The sequence below is a fragment of the Perca flavescens genome, chromosome 6 (assembly GCF_004354835.1).
Source record: "Perca flavescens isolate YP-PL-M2 chromosome 6, PFLA_1.0, whole genome shotgun sequence".
Taxonomy (NCBI): domain Eukaryota; kingdom Metazoa; phylum Chordata; class Actinopteri; order Perciformes; family Percidae; genus Perca; species Perca flavescens.
The window spans coordinates 10,299,623-10,322,100 of NC_041336.1; the positions used below are offsets into that span (position 1 = coordinate 10,299,623).

General features: G+C 36.5%; 1 protein-coding gene across 2 annotated transcripts; it reads right to left on the minus strand.

Annotated features, from left to right (window-relative positions):
- Nucleotides 1-5,671: 5,671 nt before the first annotated feature.
- LOC114557681 (macrophage mannose receptor 1-like) lies at nucleotides 5,672-22,425 on the minus strand. 2 transcript variants are annotated; one of them, XM_028581292.1, is made up of 6 exons: nucleotides 22,319-22,425; nucleotides 9,983-10,028; nucleotides 9,203-9,608; nucleotides 8,496-8,837; nucleotides 6,920-7,007; nucleotides 5,672-6,807 (listed from the first exon to the last, which is right to left on the minus strand). In XM_028581292.1, the coding sequence occupies exons 3-6, from the start codon at nucleotides 9,477-9,479 to the stop codon at nucleotides 6,792-6,794; spliced, it is 723 nt and encodes a 240-aa protein (XP_028437093.1). In that variant the 5' UTR covers nucleotides 9,480-9,608; nucleotides 9,983-10,028; nucleotides 22,319-22,425; the 3' UTR covers nucleotides 5,672-6,791. The 2 variants fall into 2 exon arrangements, with proteins under 2 accessions (XP_028437093.1, XP_028437094.1); XM_028581293.1 differs by lacking the exon at nucleotides 22,319-22,425 and adding an exon at nucleotides 15,068-15,139.
- Between the last annotated feature and the right edge of the window lie 53 nt (nucleotides 22,426-22,478).

Here is a 22,478-nt window from a genome sequence, read left to right on the forward strand (position 1 = left end):
TTTTGCTCGTTTCACCAGTTGCTGATGATCTCCAGGAGTTGGAGTCATTGCCCATGCTATCCCTCCAGGACTTTGGGTCATCTGCCATTCCGATCCATGCCCATGAATAGGTGAAAGCAGGTTTTAGCCTGCTTATATCATCCATGCTTACAATGGTCGCCAGGTCAGAGTATTTCCCTCTGCAGTAAAGCTGAGCATCGGTCCAGTTCTTTGCCAAGTTAACATAGTAGTACTTATGGGGGGGGGAAGAGAGAGCAGGAGTGGAGGCTGAATCCTGAGGGTTGGTGAGACAGGGCATATTTATTGTTTAGTGAATCATTTGAACGGATTAAAACACAATTTTAAAGGTTTCAAAGTAAAAGAAAAAACTGAAAAATGTATGTAAGGATTTGTATTAAAATAAAATAGTAGTAAATACAAAGCAACTCATGCAGATTGTCAATGACATGATAACTGTCACCATTTAATTCTTTCACTAAATAAACGTTCGGCTTCACAGTAGTGAAAGTCCTGAATGATAACAGCCAGAGCTGGCCAGTATTACTGAAACATTATTATTATTATTATTAACACAGTTCATAATTTTAATTTTTTATTATTTTAAAATCCCCACAGGAAAAAATTGTCTTCTAGTGAAAATTATTTTATAAATTTTTTATTTTAAGTGCCAGCAGGGATCATAATGAATCCTAATTTTAACAGTGCATGAATCTCCACCCTCTGTGAATTTACTTTTATTTGACTCATCAAGTTTACAATGCCGTGGTGTGTGCGTGTGCGTGTGTGTGTGTGTGTGTGTGTGTGTGTGTACACAAACACATCTTTCATCCATGACATCATGTAAATTATTTGACCTTACCAAGGAAGAGCAGAATCAGAGTCACGCAATTCATTTCTGATTTTTACTGCAAACAAGAAGAAAAAGATGTAAATAACAAACGTAACACTGGATTTACTAACCTCTGTGTGACCACACAGGTGTTTCCAGTTATTGTTGCTGATTTGGATCTCTGCACTGGTTGTTACTGGGAGAGGCTAAGAATGTAAGGTCACCAAACTTCATTAATGAATAGGTAAGATAATATATAATAGCTGCAACAACATTAATGAGAGAAAGAGGAAGAAAAGGTTTATCAAGAAAATAAATGAAAATGCCTGTGTACCTTTATAAGTTTTGTATAGAAGCACCTTAAACTGCAAATTAGCAGCACTAGTTTGCTCTCTGTTGAAATAAAGTTGAAAAATTGAAATGCTGTTAAATAAATAATGTTTATATGCAAACAAGTTTAATAAAGCAAAGTTATCCCAGTTTCTGATGAGGTGTTCAAACACCCTTTGACCTGCAAATTATCAAAATCATCTGATCATTTGTTTTCAGATTCCAACTATTTTGTTTCAATATTAACAATGTGAAACAACATGAGCACCTTTAAAATGTTGATTATAAACTCATCCTCTACCAGCTCTTAAAAAAGTTAGATAAGTATTCCCCTGCAGTCCTTGTTTATTGTAAAAGTGCAATACAATTATAAAAAGTATACTTACAAGTTTAAAATCCATTTGTTGAATGTTGTTATAAGGTTGAGATCTGAACTCTTTGCAGTTAATCCTCAGATTACAGAGAAAGAAAACGTCTTCAAGTAGTGTTTGACAATATTTGAATATGCAAATTATGACTTTGGTCAAAGTCATCCTTTGGAGGTTGGTTGCATCATAAATATACTCTTTAATTACCATTACCATTAATTAAGAATAGTTGCAGAATTTTTTTTCTTAACCTTATTTTGTTATCTTGGTTTAGGTTAAACATACAGTGAAGTCATCAGCTAACTTGACAAACCAGTTTGAACTTTATAAGGAATGTAAATCCTACAAAGTCCGTATATATATTGTCATACATATAGTCAAAAAAGACAGATGAAAGAATATAATGAAAAATAAATGAGATGAAGAAAAAGTTAATAAAATAAACAGCATTAAAATATTACATACCGGATAGATCACCAAATAATTGCTTATAATGATGAATGGTAGAAACACTTTTGTTATTATTAACATGTTCCAGAGTCTGCATTCAAATTATAGAAATCTATAAACAAAAGTGAGGAGATGAATTGGCAAATTTGGATTAGTGGATATGATATTTGCCAAGTAGGATCGTAAGATTTATCATAAAATTAAAAGAATTCAGGTTTTTTTTAGTCACTATGGTACTATTATCAATAGTATGGTGCAGTGTTTCAAAACTCAAAGCACAAGACTCCCAGCTGATCATAATTGTAAATTATTAAATCTTGCATTCAAAGCAACTGAGGCCTAGTCCACACGGACACGGGTATTTTTATAACCGTGACTTTTTTTACGCGGTTTGGCCTTCCGTCCACACGAAAACGCAGTTTCAGGGCACTGTAACCGAACATTTTTGAAAACTCCGGCCAGGGTGAGCATTTTCAGGAACGCCGGTTACAGTGTTGACGTGTGGACAGTATAACCGGGTTTTTTGCCTTGCGACGTCAGAGTGTGCGCCGTTATCTGCTGTGTTTGACATTATATTGTGCGCCGCTAACTGCTTTGTTGATGATTCTTTGCAATGGCTTGACAGCGTGTTTTTGCGTTTTCATGTGGACGGAGATTTATTTTAAACCGAGCATGTGTGGACGGGTTGTTTTTTTTTAAAACGGAGGAGAAAAAACTCTGGTTATAAAAATACCCATGTCCGTGTGGACTAGGCCTGATTCTCCTTTCATTTGGCTCGTAAACTTCTTTCACTACAAGACCAATGTTTCAGTTTCTGGTGAAATACAATGAGTACATTTGTTAAGTCATTTCCATTTTAAACAATTTGCCAGTACTGTGTTAAATGTATTTATTTACTATTGTGTTTTAGATACTGTGGGTATTTCATGTTTTGCTGTATTGTTGTGTGTCTTGTCCTTATGTCTGTCTGCTGGCTGTACAAACAATTGCCCCTTGGGGACAATATAGTTACCTTGAAACATTTCATACTGCAATTTTAGTTAAAGGGTAACTATATATATATATATATATATATATATATATATATATATATTTTTTTTTTTTTTTTTTTTTTTTTTTTTTTTTGCAACCTGGACCCTATTTTCTTATGTTTTTTTTGTCTAAGTGACTGATGGGAACAACAATCTGTGACATTGGTCCAGTATTAAGCAAGATCGCTGCAGTCAGCAAAAAAAGAAATAGTATACTAAAAAGTTTTTGTCAATCATGGGTAATGTTTAAATGTTTTAACTGTGCTTTTATCTCTCAGTTCTTTAAATTCTCATACTGCACTGTAAAATGTATTATTGTCTTTTAAATTGTTTTTAATTGTGTTCTAACTGCTCTTTCATGTTTTATGTAAAGCACTTTGAATTGCCCTGTTGCTGAAATGTGCTATATAAATAAAGCTGCCTTGCCTTCACAAAAGTGCTCGTGTTGCCACTGACAGGCTCAGATTAATATTCTAAGTGTCTGCCAACATTATGGAAAGGATTTATAAGGAGGTCGACCTTTCTGTTAAAGAGTAAGATCCTTTTTTAAACATAAAAACATCCACAAAATGCGTTCGCTAAACCCACCAGACTCCATGTAAATAAACAATAATTTTAGCATCGTAAAATACACTTTATTCAAAGTTGACAGAAACAGAATAAAACTGAAAAGCCATTTTGGGTTATCACCTCTAGTTTTGGTTGAAATAAACACATAGTTTACGGTTATACATGTGAAAATATGTTGGCCCTATGAAGGCTAAAAGTATTGATTTTTTAATGGAGTCTGGTGGGTTTAGCACTAGTGACTTCAGAGCTGTTTCTGGTTAAACAGAAAGGTCTCAAAGATGTTTAAAGGTTTATCTCTGAAGACCAATATCAAAAATTCTTTCCCATCAGACACTTAGACACTAAAGGAAAATGGGTCCAGGTTGAAAAAAAACCGTAGTTACTCTTTAACTTATTGTAACAATCACTTAGTCCGATACCAAACAATGTAAGATACATGTTTCCAAATTACTCTTTGAAGTGCTAAAGATGATCTGTTTGCTTCACTGTTTTCACATTATAGTAGACAAAAATGTAACTGTACATTACCCATGAAATTGAACAACAAACTATTTCCATAATTCCTATCCCATAATCAGAAGTGTGATCAATGAAGACATCTTCCCCAATCATCAATGCAACACAGGTTTACTGTAATGGATTGCAACATTACTGTAAGGTTTTGTCTAATCCAATACTGTCAAAAACACAACAAAAATAATTGTTTACTATAAATACAGTAAATGTTTTCTGTAGTACACGCTACTGTAATCTGCATCAATTTGGTCTTCTGGATGTTGCCATACATATTTAACTATCAATTTACTGAACCTACATTGTTTCCTTTAGGTTAATGGTAGACAGCACGGCAATGGACGTGATACGGACCTACAGTGAAGAAATGTAGGCCAGGTAAAGACTTGTACATTTCCTTACAATTCTGGTTGAAATAACAGCCTCGCCAGCAATGCGACTAAATTTTGTTATTTGCACTGTCTGCAGAATGGGACAGCAACATGACTTATCTTTTCATCTTGCTGCATCTTCTCACGCCACAACCAGCTGGAAGGAAGCAGTCCAAGAAGATCAGTTTTGGAGAGGCAACTGATCATTTGGTCGAATTTCACAAGGTTTGTCAAGACAATATAATTCTATTTCAAATATTGTGTTCCATGCCGTATTTTTTAAATGTATGGCTTATATGGAGATGTTTTTTTTATTTGTGTTTCAGTCCTGCCACAGCCTTGAAGATCACCTCTTGACAACTGAAGGAAACCCCCCGCCATATCTGCTGGCCACACGGACCTCACTTTGTTTTCAGGGTGAAATATGACCATGGTCTGTCAAGCTTGTACACATTGTTGCATACTACTCTGTTAAATATTGATATAGGCACATGTGGTTTATATTTTTATGTTTGTTTATATGTGTCAGAGAGTTGTAATGTTTAATTTGTAACATTGTTGGCTCAATAGAATCTATTTAAATTGATCAGCTAGCTAGCTTCCCTTGCAGCAATATATTGATATTAGATGTCATAGCTAGGACTTTCTTTACAGAGGTTACCAGGTTTAGTATTTTCACACACACAATATACTGTAGATAAATGAATGAAAAAAGTAATTATGCTGAAAGACTTTTGAATATCAACTGTTTTCTTGTGTTAATTGTCCAGTAGTTGGGTAAATTATCTAAGTCATCCTAATGACCACAGTGATCAGTAGTCCAGGAAATTTTATGTCAAACTGTTACAGGAAGGTTGTGACATAATGTTCTAACAATGTTAACATATTTTAACTAAATGTTACCACAAAACATTTGAATAATGGTTTTAAAGCATATCCTATTCTAAAATAACATTAAAAAAGTGCCACTGAAAACATTTAAAGAATGTTAGGGCTTCATTTTCTAACAATCAAATAAAATATCAAACATTTTGAGAATGTTTTTATAGAATGTTATTCTACCTTTAAAAAAAATTTAAAAAAATAAAACTTCCCACTAAAAACATTACGAGAACAGTGCACGATAACATTCTCACAACATTCTTGGAACCAAAAAATTCTAGCTGGGTAATAAACAAAATAGGTAAAATAACAAAGACAACCTCAAAGTAACTTTACTCATGTTTTACTCAAATCAAACCGTCTTACTCATTTTTCTGACTTCATGGGGTCAAAGGTCAACACCTAGAATGTGAATAGTTCACTGAAGCATCATAACCAATACAAACATAACACAGGCAGCTATTCAGTGAGCTCTTCGCAGCCTAAAGCCACCTACACATGATGGACGGCAAAACTGCTTCGCGCCGGCTGGTCCATTGATTTCCTTCCTTCCTCTGATTTGCCTCTTTGCGCTGCGCTCAAAGTTCAAATTTTTTCAACTTTGACTTAGTTGCTGCTGACTTTTCGAAAGCGCCGCCCAATTAAATAACAGCAGGTTACCTAGCAACAGGAAATAGCTTCCTTGCCACCCTTGATGAGGTTTACCTGTGCTGCGCTTTGCTCTCTGCGCACTACCTAGCGGTGCACAGAGAGCAAATTGCGTATCGTGTGTAGGCGGCTTAATAATATCCCATAAAGGAGAATGGGACACAGCCAAACTGTACTCACCAACTATAACAGCAAACGAGGAACACACTCATTCACATCATTGAAGACACACATAAAATCACACAGCGATTAAAATAGTTCAATTAATTTTTCATCAGGCTGTAGTACATGAAAGCACAAACGTTTTGTTGTAGGTGCTTATTTATGTATAACGATTATTTCCATTATTCCATTTGGTCTATACAATTTCATAAAATAGTAAAAAAAATTTAAATAAAAAAAATATATAACAGAGAAAAGCAGCTAATCTTCACTTTGGGTCTAAGTAAAATTATTCAAATGAAATGATTGAAATGATTAATGGATTATCAAAATAGTTGCTACATTTTTGGGTTGTGCGTCAGGACATCTTTAATATCAACAGCAGGACAATGTGCAGCACACAACCAAAAACCTAATTATCTCAATTTATGATATTATCTTCTAATAGCTGAAGCATAATTATATAGGCAAATTACTTAATTAACAACGCAACAAAATTATAATATCATGTAATAGTTTTGCAGATAAAAAATATATTAAACATGTTAACTACATGGAGGTTCTGTGAGTTTCTCTTCCTCCTGTTTTTTGGGCTGAATCTTCCATCGCAGCTTGAAGTCAGTCCATCCACGTCTTTTTAGCTCTGCATCCAGCTGAAGAGGAATTAAAGAAATATACAAACGTGTTATTTATTAATCTGTACCAGTAGACTTTGTTTCCTACCATTTAACATCTTCAAAAAACTAAACAGAGAAAGAGTTGTACCTGTTGGAGGATCTGGGTGTTAGTAGCTGATCGGTTATGTCAGCTCTAGTCTCGAACTTCATCCTCACAGTAGTCTTCACTTTTGAAACTGAACAGTACAACAAACATGCAGACACAAAACAATAAGACAGATTCTGTCAATTTTTGTTGATAAAACTCAAAAGGATGGATCCAATGCTTTCTTTTAAAAAACATTGAGAGCACTGTTAAAGTGATGTTTCGGAGTAATTTCTCCCTAGGGTCCTTTGCAACATGACCTCAAGCCAAACACCCCCCGAGAAGCTTTTTTTACCTGGGTCTAACATTGGGAGAGTTAGCGTAGAGTAGCGTTATCAGCTGAATAGCTTAGCACAGGGGCTAATGGACCCACGTTTGTATCTCGTAAATGACCCCACTAATCATGCCCGAAATGATACCAAACGTCTACACAAGTACAAATAGGTTATGCACTCATAAAACGATGGATTGGAAAGTTTGTAAGTACACCAGAAGTTTATGAACACTTGCCTGCTCTCTTCTGCTCTCTGTTGCTGCTGCTACCTGCTGTTAGACGAGTGCTTAGGGCCGTCTACAAATTACTACACCGAAAAGAGATACAACAAAATATTTATTAATTTAATGATTAAATAAGGTAATGTCTCCAAACTTACCTCAGTTATTACTTGTCTCCTGCTAGTTATATTACAGCACTTAGTTAAAAAATGTTTTTGTTGCATCTCTTTTCGGTGTTGTAATTTGTAGACAGCCCTAAGCACTCGTCTTACAGCAGCAACAACAACAACAGAGAGCAGAAGCCAGCAGGCAAGTGTTATTTACATAAACTTCTGGTGTACTTACAAACTTTCCAATCCATCGTTTTATGAGTACATAACCTATTTGTACTAAAGTAAACGTTTGTTATCATTTCGGGCATTATTAGTGGGGTCATTTACGAGATACAAACGTGGGTCCATTAGCCCCTGCGCTAAGCAATTCAGCTGATAATGCTACTCTACGCTAACTCTCCCAATGTTAGACCCAGCTGAAAAAAGCTTCTTGGGGGGTGTTTGGCTCGAGGTCATGGTGCAAAGGACCCTAGGGTGAAATTACTCCGAACCATCACTTTAACAAATTAAGCCGTAATCTGGGTATACTTTATCGTTCCATAAATTGCTTTACCTTTCAGATGAGGAAAATAATAGTTTCACAGTTTTTATTGCCTATATTGGACTACGCTGACATTGGTTACCAAAATACCTTTGATTTACATCTTGAACGTCTCAGTATTATTACAGTACATTAAAAATCTTTGAACTGGTTACCCTCATATACTCAAAGACATTACCACTGGCTCCTATGTAACTATCCCTCCTACTTAAAACAAGATCACACCCCTATGTATCTGCTTATCCTCAGACATATTCAGCAACCTTATTTTACCGATAAAAAAGTTGGCCTTCAAATTTAGAGCACCTTTCAACTGAAACAAACTCCCAGCTTACAGAACTATTAACTCACTACATATCTTCAAGAACTCACTATATCCTTCCTCATAACATCATGTTGCATCAATATCTTTGTGTTGTTTAACAATCACCTTGATGACAGATGAAAGGATACTTGACTGAACAGGTGTCATCATCCCATTCATGGAGAGAATTCTCACAGTTACAGTACTGGTTACCACCATCGTTATTTGGGCTACCACTTCGGCAGTGTTTGAAGGAGCTTTGGGTTTTGTCGGACCAAGTCCACGGCACTCGGTACAGACCAACCCAAGGTTGAGCAGAGGCTGGTTTTGCAGAATAGACTGCATTGTTTTCTACATCATTCTCGATCATCGGTAAGTCTGTGTAGTGTTCTCTGCAGTAGTCACTGGCGTTGGTCCACGTTTTCAAAGTTGAGATGAACACGTAGGTTTTCGTGTTTTGGTTTGTAACTGCAACAGACAGAAATGAAGCCAGCTTAACAATTCATTCAATTATTCCTGTTGCTGCATCACAGCTACTCAGAGTTAAAGCATTGGTGAGAATGAGATTGGTTGGTTAAAGGAATTGTTTGGTGTTACTTGAAAATAATGTAAAACTGAATAATCATTAAAAAGTAATCCGTTCATTAAACAGTTTGGATTCAATGAACGACCTTGGTGTAAAAAGGGTCGAAGATGGAGCCAGACAAGTTCACAAGGAGAGCTGAGCTGCATCTGAAAAGCTTCCTGCCTGTAGCTGTGACATTTTCTCCTAAATTCACGGGTGAACAATTGCAGTCAGTGAGAAAAATCCATAAACTCAAATCTTTTCTTACCATTGTAACAAACAAAACTGTTGAGTAGTCCACAGGGCGCATCATTCCACGTTCCATCAGGGTACATTTCCACACACATTTCATTTCCATTTGTGTCTGATGGATTGCTTACAGCCCAGTTCTGGTAACCAGTTTTGCTCGTTTCACCAGTTGCTGATGATCTCCAGGAGTTGGAGTCATTGCCCATGCTATCCCTCCAGGACTTTGGGTCATCTGCCATTCCGATCCATGCCCATGAATAGGTGAAAGCAGGTTGTAGCTTGCTTATATCATCCATGCTTACAATGGTCGCCAGGTCAGAGTATTTCCCTCTGCAGTAAAGCTGAGCATCGGTCCAGTTCTTTGCCAAGTTAACATAGTAGTACTTATGGGGGGGGGAAGAGAGAGCAGGAGTGGAGGCTGAATCCTGAGGGTTGGTGAGACAGGGCATATTTATTGTTTAGTGAATCATTTGAACGGATTAAAAACACAATTTTAAAGGTTTCAAAGTAAAAGAAAAATCTGAAAAATGTATGTAAGGATTTGTATTAAAATATTAAATACAAAGCAAATTTCTTCTAGTGAAAATTATTTTATAAATTGTTTTATTTTAAGTGCCAGCAAGGATCATAATGAATCCTAATTTTAACAGTGCATAAATATCTGCCCTCTGTAAATTTACTTTTATTTGACTCATCAAGTTTACAATACCGTGGTGTGTGTGTGTGTGTGTGTGTGTGTGTGTGTGCGAACACAAACACATCTTTCATCCATGACATTGTGTAAATTATTTGACCTTACCAAGGAAGAGCAGAATCAGAGTCACGCAATCCATTTCTGATTTTCACTGCAAACAAGAAGAAAAAGATGTAAATAACAAATGTAACACTGGACTTACTAACCTCTGTGTGACCACACAGGTGTTTCCAGTTATTGTTGCTGATTGGGATCTCCGCACTGGTTGTTACTGGGAGAGGCTAAGAATGTAAGGTCACCAAACTTCATTAATGAATAGGTAAAGTCCAAGTGGCTGCAACATTAATGGGAGACAGATGAAGAAAATGTCATATGAGAAAAGAAGTGAAAACACCTGTGTACTTTTATAAGTTGTGTGTAGAGGCACCTTATAGGACTGCAAAGTAAAGATGTATTGTTGGTTTACTTTGTATTCATTGGATCATTCTAATGTTTTTGGTGATGCCTAATAATCATGATTTTGTTGAGTCGCAGCTCTAAGGTAGTCTAGACGTCTAGAGTCCAGCTTAAAATTGGGTTAAATTAACTTTTTAAACTATTTTCTTATGTTTTTGTGTCTAAGTGATTGATGGGAACAACAATCTTTGACATTGTTCTAGAATTAAGCAAGGCCGCTGCAGTCGGCAGTCAGAGAAACCATTAGGGCAATCGGCACCTTCAATTTATGTCCACAGAATTGCTCATTTTACCCCTGACAGGCTCAGATTAATATTCTAAGTGTCTGATAACATTATGGAAAGAATTTCTAAGGAGGTCGACCTTTCTCTTAAAGAGTAAGATCCTGTTTTTAAACATAAAAACATCCATGAAACTGCGATCACTAAACCCACCAGACTCCATGTAAATAAAGAGTAATTTTATCATCGTAAAATACACTTTATTCAAAGTCGATAGACACAAAATAAAACTCTGAAAAGCCGTTTTGGGTCATCTTTCTACATTTCCAACAACTACCACTCTAGTTTGGTTGAAATATACACAAAGTTTATCAATTTACACTCACAAATATGTTGGCTCTATACACGCTAAAAGTAGGGTTTATCGACTTGGTTTAGCGATCGCAATTCCGCAGACATTTAGAAAAATAATCTGAGCCTGCAGTGGCAAAGACGACACTTTTAGCTGACGAAATTGACGATGCACATTTGCCCTACAGGGTTACATTGCAGCACGATCTGCGGCTGCTGATCACCACGTTCTAGCTTAATACTGGACACATTTTAAAGATTGTTGTTTCCAGCAGTCAGTCACACACAAAAACAATGGAAAATAGGTTCAGGTTGAAAAAAAAAAAAACCTTCAACACCACTAGTTTGCTCTCTGTTGAAATAAAGTTGAAAAATGTAAATGCTGTTAAAATAACGTTCATTTGTAAACAAGTTGTCTACATAAAGCAAAGTTATCCCAGTTCCTGTACATATAGAACACCATTTGACCTGCAAATCATCAAAACAATGCTCCACATTTTATGATGTAAAGATTTCAGATTCTAACTATTTAGTTTCAGTATTAACAAATGTGAAAGAACAGGAGCAACTTTAAAATGTTCATTTTGAAACTTACACTCTACCAGCTCTTAAATAAAAGAAAACTTGGATAAGGACCTGCAGTCCTTGTTTATTGTAAAAGTGCAATAAAATTATAAAAGTATCCTCACAAGTTTAAAATCCTTCTGTTGAATGTTGGTATAGGGATGAGATCTGAAGTCTTCGTAATTAATCCTCAGATTTATAGAGCAAGAAAACATAACCCCCATACTGTATGACAATATTTTCATATGCAAAGTATGACTTTGGTCAAAGTCATACTTTGGAGGTTGGTTGTATCATAAATATTCTACTCCGTGCAGACCATTAGTTTAGCGTAGTTGAATTCTTTTTTTAACCTCATTTTGTTTAGTTTGTATAGGTTAAGCTTCAATAATCATACATTGAAGTGAGCAGCAAATCAGTTTATCATTTTTTGGTGGCCACTTGGGCACCAAGCAAGGCAAGTAATTTGTATAGCACCTTTAAACAAGAAGGCCATTCAAAGTGATTTACATAAAAGACATGAAAGAAAAGACACACAAGGCGGAATAAAAAGACACGCTTTACACATTGGGTTCATCCCAAAGGTGTTGGACGGGGTTGAGTTCAGGCCAGTCAAGTTCCTCCAACACCAAACTGGGGAAACTTGACTTTATGAACAGAGGCAATGTCATGATGAAAAACAGGAAAGGGTATTCCCCAAATATTACTTTTGCCTTAAATACCACTGTATACCATTAAGTACAAAAACACATGTGGACAGGAACATTTGAATGAATCAATTTGTGTATCAAAACATCATTTTTTTTTTTTTTTTGGTTTGCAGACGGCAAAAGAAAGGAGATGAACAAGCAAATCTTTTAGGAAGTGATTTCTTATTCAAAGCAGTAAAATTAAATGTAAAAGATCTGTAGTTTCACTGCTGCTGCAGCCTTTGTTTACCAGAAGTTAAGCTCCGTGCTGAGGTCAGGTTGTTAATGTCAAAGAAGGTCTTTTAAGTACGTTTTACCGTGTCCAACCTCTGACTGTAATTGCAAGGTATCTGCAGGTCTTGAAAAGTCTTTTAAAAAGAACAAAAAGACCTTAGAAGGTATTTAAAAAAAGTCTTACATTTAATTTATTTCCTGATTGCAGGCTGTCGTGAGACGTCACTCATTTAACTAAAACTTAACTTAGAGGCCCAGTGTGTAACGTGTTTAGTTGTTCATTATCTGTCATTGGAAAACTGTTTGGAAAAGGGCAGGCACTTTCCAAAAATAAATGACACATATAGATTTGTATATATAATCAACTGTGATTATGCAGAATGGTTCAATATCTTTTGTCTAGAAAACATATTGGAATGTTAAAAACTCACACATTTCCCTGAAATTGATTCTATTTTGTCACATATAAGGATATATTTTTGTTATTGTCAACAAAGCCCATGAAAACCCCAACGCCAACAATATTCTAGTCCAGGGGTGGCGAACCTGTGGCTCTTGAGCCACATGCGGGTCTTTGCCTGCTCCTTTGAGGCTCTTACTGTGTGGCTGGGGGCTGTGTTATTGGTAGATTTTTTTTTACTTTTTGAAACATTTCAGATAAGTTTAAAAACAAAAAATAAAGCATTTGAATGATGCATTTGCCAATTATTTTAAAATAAAAAAATAATGCAGCAGAGTTTTTTTATGGACAGATTCTGCAACCTGAGGAAAAAAAGCGGCCACAGATCACCTTCCTCATTAACCCTTTTACTGCTGATTGTTTGAAAGCCCTGTAATGGCAAAATTACATTTAAGCACAATTCATTATATTTTTATGTTTTATTTCTACTTTACTGCTCTCACAAATGCTGAAAGAGTCTCTCATTCCCACATGCAGATTTTGATTCTAACTTTGTGAGACATCCAGTCTGGAACATTATGTGAGCCTGAACCGATAAAGGTACAAGGTCACCCTAAAACTATCTCTAGTTTTCTCATGCCAGTTAAGATGTAACGGGGGGGTGAAAGTCGTACAGGGAGGAGGAGGTGAGATGGCTCCGAGATGTCTCTTGTATTCATCTGATTGTCTTCATGTGTATCAGATTGCCTGTCAAAATTGTAGCGTCATAATAATCCAAGTGCGTGTGCTGTCACTCTGAAGATGCATATAAGCCTGGTGTTTCTGTTCACTCATTTGAGAAACTGACTCCACACTGGGCTGCGGCCTTTTGTGAAATCATGTTGATCCTATTTGCAAATATATCTTTTTTAATAAAATACAAAAACCCAACTTGGTTTTAGTCTCAGTCTGTCTTATTTGTTTCAATTTACTAAACTCTGAAATTTCCCCCCCTGCTGCAAAGGAAACTTCCACGACAGCCCCTCTAGTGACAAATGAGTGAAAGAGTGGCCACAACCGAGTACAACCAGACCTAAAAAGGATTGTGGATAACAAAGACTGTCAGGTTTCCCACTGAGTCAATCTAAGTAAGAAAAAAAAAACCTATGAAAACTGCTATGTATTATGACTTTCATTAGATCTGGAAGTCACTGTTGTAATATGGACGTGCAGGTGTTGTGTGGCTTTTTGCTATGGTGCGTGTTTTTTTTGTGGCTCTTTATGCTGAACTGGTTGCCCACCCCTGTTCTAGTCTGTACTTTCACAAAGACATGCGTCTACATGTTTTAAACCAATATACACTTTAATTTAATTGTAGTTTTCTACAACAGCTGAGCTGTAGTTTTTAGCAACGTTACTCAAACTGGTGGGAAAATAGAGCAGTTGTTTGGGACTATTTTCAACCGTGGATTAACACGCATTTGATGCTCGAGTGAGTATTTGGGGCAGCAGGGAGTGTATGTGGGATTGAGTCCAAATCAACTACAGTGTGTTTGTTCATGGTAATGAAGAAACATGTCACCCAGTGCAGCAGTGTTTTTAGACAACAAGACATTTCAGGCTTTGGATGCAAACACAATCTTGCTAGTTGGATCAATTCTATGTTTTTTTTCATGAGATTTTTTGATGATAACAAAAATATGGGCTATTACCAGACTTATGCATTCATTCTTATTGGATGTATTTATTCACTGCCATTATTTATAACTCCCTTTAGAACTAAAGCATTATGAGGATGGACAAAAACAGCAGTGCAAGATAAAAGAATAATGACAATTACGTTCAGTATTATGGAAGACATTAAATGGAAAATAAATATTTCTGAATTTATATATTGGTTCTAAGTCACTATATTACTAAAAATTACCTCCAAGTCACACAACACGCTGCTGTCTAATTGAAATTCATTCAAAACTGAAATCAGCTCTTAACAGATGAAACACATTGATTTATCCAGAGCGACATATAACACACAAGAAGTAAAACAGTTAAATGGCGAGGCTGAGCTTTTCTGATTCCAATCTTTAACTTAAAATGGCACACATATTAATATATGTTATGTGTTTCCAGAGTAATTTACTGAACTACATACAGTGAACCTTCTTTGTATGAACGATGCTGTGGTGCATCTTTATGGGAGTTGCTCTTATAGTGTCAACAAGCATCTAAACGGAAAGACAAAATTGATATAAAGAGTAGATTGAGTGTGTGTGTGTGTGTGTGTGTGTGTGTGTACCTTTATTGTCATTGCACTGCCTGGTCTGCTTCACTGGCTGTTTCTTCTAGGTCAGTTTAAAGTCAGTCACACCTTGATTAGCAAGTGCTCTATGCAACTAAAGAAGAAGAAAGATGATAATCAAAGTATTTATTCTTTTGTTTGAGAGCGCACACACACACACACACACACACACACACACACACACACACACACACACACACACACACACACACACACACACACAGCTGCAGCAGCTCAGCACTACAAGCTGGATCTTTCATGTTTGCGCTGGACTGGATCCTCATCCACACCACTGTTTTCCGTGATTTCTGATCTGCTGCAGGGTCACAAACAGGCAGGCGTTTCAGCAAAAAACACACACACACACACGCACGCACGCACACACACACAAGATCTTCGTTTTCTAACAGCTAGCCTGACAAATTGGCAACGGTTTTCGATTCATCATTTATCGTCAAATTTTAAAGTTCCCCAGTTCCAGCTCATCATATGTAGAGTGTTGCTGCTATTTAGGGCACAAACATGGCCCATACAAGTACAGTACAGGCCAAAAGTTTGGACACACCTTCTCATTCAATGCGTTTCCTTTTTATTTTCATGACTATTTACATTGTAGATTCTCACTGAAGGCATCAAAACTACGAATGAACACATATGGAATTATGTACTTGACAAAAAAGTGTGAAATAACTGAAAACATGTCTTATATTTTAGATTCTTCAAAGTAGCCACCCTTTGCTTTTTTATTAATAAGGGAAAAACTTCCACTAATTAACCATGACCAAGCACACCTGTGAAGTGAAAACCATTTCAGGTGACTACCTCATGAAGCTCATTGAGAGAACACCAAGGGTTTGCAGCGCTATCAAAAAAAGCAAAGGGTGGCTACTTTGAAGAATCTAAAATATAAGACATGTTTTCAGTTATTTCACACTTTTTTGTTAAGTACATAATTCCATATGTGTTCATTCATAGTTTTGATGCCTTCAGTGAGAATCTACAATTTAAATAGTCATGAAAATAAAGAAACACATTAAATGAGAAGGTGTGTCCAAACTTTTGGCCTGTATTGTACGTAAATGGAAATGACAACCCCATGCCCAGCCAACAACAACTTTTGAAAGTACACATGTTCCACCAAAACATGTTCCTTCACATAATACGACATCACAGATCTTTTTTATCAGGACAACGCCAGAAAAGAGAAGGCATGGAGTGTAAATGTAGGAGTGCTTGGAGTGGAAGGTAGATACTAGCTAAATGAACACGCGAGTCGGGCAGGCAAACGCTCCGCTTCTGAGGCACTCCCGGTGTGGTATGGCGCATGGCGGAGGACGGAACAAAACCGGAACGCAGCACAGACGCACCCAGTGGAGAATTGGAGTAAGCAGAAGCAAACCCAAACAGAAGGGGTCAGCTTTCTTATGTTGTTTCATGCTATAACGCCCCCTAGCTGCAACGCTCAGACTGCATCGTCAGCTTGCGCTAAGATTTTTCAGCTGACGCCTTCCAGAGCACAACTAGGTGTGTGAAATCAATCTTGAGTAGCTCGAGGTGTCAGCGTTCGTACTTGTGTGAACCACGTTGGTGGCCTTTTACATTTTTTAATAGAATATGTTGGACTGTTGGTTGATCAAAACAGACAATTTGATCACTTTTTGCTTTGCAGTTTTCTGTCATTTTATAGATCAAATGATCAGTTAAAGTGCTCATATTATGCTTTTGACTTTTTCCCTTTCTTTTATTGTGTTATATATCTTTTTTTGTGCATGTTATAGGTTTACAAAGTGAAAAAGCCCAAAGTCCACCCCAAAGGGACTTACCATCTCCAACAGAAAACACTGTTCACCAACTGCTCCAAACAGCTCTATTGTAGTCCAGCTTTTACTTCAGAGACAAACGTGCGTCACTTTGTAACACGTTATAATGCACGCCTAGGCTAGCTGCTAGCGTGGCAAGCCCTCATACTCTGCTTATGACTGGCTAGTAGTCCTTACCTAGGTACTGCGCATGTGCAGTAACAAAGATGGAATAGAAGTGAGAGGTCTCACTCTGTAGCTAAAACAGAGAGTTCAACACACAGGGAGAAAAGAGGAGTTGCAGCAATGTGTAGTACAACAAAAATATGGTGTTTTCTGAAAATTAAACATATTATATATATATAATATGTTTAATTAAAATTATTTTATTCCCATTAATTCCCATAGAAAGTTTCCACCTTGAATTTCCTCAGAATTCTGCTACGTTCAGGTTGTCCATTTTGCCAGTTTGTGAACATATAGTTTACTCCAGATTCTGACCAATACGATATAAGTTCATTTGGTGTCTACTGAGGCCAATCCACGCTTCACTAAATTCTGACAATCTGATCTTGACCTCCGAATTCATAGCTTAATTAGGGATAATAGCCAGAATGCCACCATCGTCTTCACATGACGTTTTGGACTCATTCCAAGTCATCTCCAGCGTGCTAACACGGAACTCACCACCTGTTGAAACAAAGAGGAAGTGGAAGAAATAGTTAAACCTTTTCTGAATGTACAATGAGCATTTTTGTTTGTGTGCGCAACAAAGTCTTGTCCAGTAAAATCATCACTGGATCGCGTCGTAAATTTCAATCACATTCTTTTAGATAAACTTCATTCATATCATACAGTACATTTACTCAAGTACTGTACATGACTACACTTTTGAGGTACTTTACTTGAGTATTTCCTTTTTATGCTACTGTATGCTTTTTACTCCACTGCATTCATGTTACTAGATTGTCAGATTATTGATACCATTAAAATACAAAAGATAAAATATGATGCATTATTATTGATCAAAATACCCAGCAGTGTATAAAGTAGTTAAAATTAGCCCCGCCTTTACCAGGTGCAATATTAAATTCATACAATCCTTAAAACATCACTAATTAACACAGAAATATATTAACCCTATAATTCTGAAACAGGCCATTTCTACATAATGAGTACTTTCACTTTTTATTTTTAGTAGGCTATTTTGATGTTAATACTTTTGTACTTTTACTTGAGTAACATTTTAAATGTAGGACTTGTATTTTTCCACTGCCGTATCAGATCTGAGTACATCTTCCCCCACTGATATTTAATTAAATAATAACTTAAGCTTAAAGCTCTAGTGCGTAGTTTCTGTCGCCCCCATGAGGAATTCTAAGTAATGACAACAACACTGTAGGCGCGTCCACATGATACAAGCCTCCCGTGATCAAGAACCACCCCCACCCCTTCCCCACACAGTTGCTAGTAGCCAAGGAGGACACGGAGGATTAAAAAAAACATGATAGACTCTTCAGAAGAGGTCACTATCTTCACTTGAGTTTCTGCACTGAAAAAGTTACCGGACGACACAATCTTCTGAACATAGCCATACTGAGAAATACAGAGAGAGTTGTGTGGCGCTGATAGTCTTAATTAGCTTTGTAGCAACTCATTTGACAACGGCTTGAATGTAACGGACGTCTATTAATATCAAAACGTTACGCACTAAAGCTTTAACAACTGAAATGTTTTTCAGTCAAGCAGCAGATTGTAGAAAAATAAGCGGTGCCAAATTTATAATGACACTAGATTTTTGTGAACATATTGCAAGTTTTGAATTTAACAATCTTAATCTGCACAGTAAGTACAGCTGTCAGATCAATCTAGTGGAGTAAAAGGTAAAGTTCCCTCTGAAATGCAGAAGATTCAGAAGCCCGGAATGAGAACCTAAAGTACCAGAATGTCAAAAATGTACTTTCCCCCAAATTGACATGAGGTCTCGTTGCTGAGCAGTTGACATTGTGCCAGTATCCATCCGAAGTCATGGTCACACAGAACTCATTGGCACCAACGTTTTCTGGCTCACCAACGTTCCAAAAAACAAATGGGGCTGGTTTTCCATCCACCCAGTTCCATTCTGAAATGCCCCCATACAGTCCTATCTAGGCCTTGTCATTTCCCAACGAGACTACACTGTTCATCATCGTCATGATGTCTTCTGTGTTTTGTATTTGTGCCATTGCAGTGTAATGAGGGATGCAATAGTTTTCCGTTTCAAACCAAGTCCTCATAACATCGATAAAGCAGTACTCTGATATGGAAGTGGAGGGGACGCAGAAACCTGAGGAGGGAAGTGGATTTGTTAAAAATGTAGGATTTTTTAAAGTCAAACTGGAATTTAAAATGTATTTTTATGAAGATACTATGTGTGTATCCTATGTTTTGACACCTGTACTTGTTTGGACAAAATTGTAATTACCAAAAAAGGAAAAATTGGAACATTATATAAAGACGTACAAATACAAAACGCCCATACACCCCACGGCTGAAACATCAGACTATGTGATGTTCTGTTTCAATAATTCATCATCCATCAATCATCACATAAATCACACCTGCGAGCAGGAAGATCACGAACGTAGCCTCGTCCATGATGCTTTCATTAACTGTGGGCGAAAAAAAAGATCCAACATGAGGGCAGAATCAGCACACGGCCATTTAAAGACATTTGAATGAGATCCTTCACTTTGCTGAGTCTTTTGGACTCCTATCATAAGACATCCTCTGCAATGTAGCCAGGGGTATTCCGATTTTTTAACTAAGTAAAAGTAGCAATACCACAGTTTAAAAGTACTCTGTTACAATGAAAAGTCCTGCATTCAAACTAGTCAAAGTACAAACGTATTGGGATCAAAATGTACTTCAAGTACCAAAAGTAAAGTATTTATAATGCAGAATGGCCTAGAATAACAGGCTTATGTTATATTATTGTATTTTGATTACTGATGCATTCATTTCTACATCACTTTATTGTTGCAGCTGTTGAAGGAAAGGCTAATTTCAACTACTGTATATACAAAAAAAAAGTGTAAAACTTGTAATGAGTTAAAAATGAGCTAAAAAGTAGTAACACAGAATTAAAGGGTTATGAATTATACTTTTCTGTGCTTTATAAACAATCCGTTTTGTATCCTGTTGGTGATAACAATTTTGACAAGCTGCATAAAACAAAATCATATTTATATACGCTTTTTCTATCCTTTAATCTTTTATGTCACATTGCACTAAGAAATAAAGCAATGGAAGATAGTTACAAAACCAATGACAATATATGAAGCTACGTATTTACTTAGACGTTCACTTACCAACAAAACGTCTTCAGTTGCCGAACATGAACAGCTGTGTGCCCATCTTCAGTGCTTGACTACGACGTGTCGGAGGCTGTTTTTATACATTAATGCAAATCAGTACAGTACGATCTACAGCCGAATGACTCACTTAGAATGACACAGATTGGATGACAAACTGTGACACAAAAGAATGTAAATTTAAACATTTGAAGGTGAGCTTTGTTTAATCTTTATACGTGCATATATAAGATATGAAATAACATTAGATCTGTAGATCTCCGAACCTTAATGTCAGAGCAAAAAAAGTGGAGTTAAAGTAAATTTCAAATATCCTTAAAGTCCTAAGGACCAGAACAATTTTTGGAGTATGAATTGTTAAATAGATTAGATTACATAGACTGTATTGATCCCAATTTGTGAAATGTTAGTGCTACAGCAGCAAAATATCAGACACACAGCACATATACAGAAAATACAAGAAACAATAAATAGGATAGAATACAAGAACAAATGTTCAAAAAAATAAAGACAAAAAAGTACAAAGGAAAGAATGTACAAACGTATGTACAAGTTGGGAATAAAAATGTAAGTAGTTGTACATAACTGAGAAGAGGGTTAGACTTACTAGAAGTGCTTTTCCTTCAAATCCTCCAACCTCTGACATGTTAAATGCAACATTATACGGTAAAAATCTATTTTATCTTGAAAATCCTATTTTAAGAGCCTAAATGAAGCTCAAAAGGGACTCAAAGAGTCTGTATTCCCACAGGATTCAATTGTATTAACTCATGAATGTTTAAAAACTCAGTGAAACATTTTAATTTAATTCCAACTACACTTATGACTCAAAACATCAGACTGGAGATTCATGTTTACGAGTGGTTTGCCACATTTACATCGCCATCGGACCTGAGTGGATGGTGACATTATGTGGGCAGTTAGATTTGAATGAATCATCTTGAAAAGCCTTGAATGCAAATGGTCTGAAGTTTGCAAATGGGCTGACTGTTTTTTGGGTGATCAGGTTCAAGAATGATTTACCTGAAGCGATCACGCAAATCAGAAACAATTCTTAAGGTATGCTGTGACCAGTAACATCTTAATATTAAGGATTTCTCACAGTGGGTTTTGGTGAGTAGGCTAACACTGAATGTAAACACAAGAAAAAACTCAACAGGGCACCTTTAACTTGTGTTGTCTTCCCGTCAACCTTGAATCTTTGTTTTTGCTTTTTCCAACGTTTTAAATTGTAAAATTTTTCTTCTACACATTTTCAGCGCTTATTTCTACGTCCCATATTTTCTGATATAAAACAAAAATTGAAAACGGGTAAATTTGACCCGAAGTCAACACAAGGGTTAAATCATAAAACACAACATATTTGATCCTTAAAGTGACTATATGTAACTTTTGAATGTTTCTGAAGCTCTGTCATTTTTCATACAATGGTCTTAAATGACCTGTAACAGCAAACAGTGAAAAGAACGCTATTTTTACATAGCTTTTAGTTTGATTTTTCCCGCGCAATCACAGAATGATTTGCGGCAGGTAGACGGCGCTACAGTAACACATTCTGATGGGTCACAGATTTCTTTGTTACACCAGAAAAGCCTGTGTTAGTATCCAGCCAGCTGAGCCAGGTAAAAGGAAGCAGGAGATTTCTTTATTTAGGAGGGTTAAACTCATGAAGACGGTCTGCTGAATGTGCATATTGGCCTATTTTGAGTCCTTTTGAGCCACATTCAAGTTTCTAAATCTGGCCTCCTAACACAAGGTGAGAGCTGATTCAATAAAAATGTATTGCACATTGTTTAGTTAAATTATACCTGTATGTTTTAATACAAACATAAACATCAGACCCCCCAGTACTTTTCTCTTTGATTGCCACATTTCCATCTTAATCAGATCAGAGTGGATGTTGATACTGTGTGGTCACTCCGATTTGAATGTTACATATGAAGACATTTGAATACAAAGAGGATCTAATCGTGAGAAGGAGTCTAAGCTGACCTAAAAAAACACTTTTAGGTCAGCATTCAGGACTTACATTTTTAAAATCATGACATATTTTAAGTCTCTATGTGAGCACAGTCAAGTATACGGTCAATATTTACCTGTTCATTGTTTATATGGAGATGATTTGAAGAAAGCCCCTACAAACGCACCATGCACTTCTACAGGTGTTTTCCCTTTGTGCTTGATGAATTGCAGGTGAGTTAGAAAATCGACTGCAGGCTGCCCATGGATCGTTGGACTCTGAAGTCATTAATATTT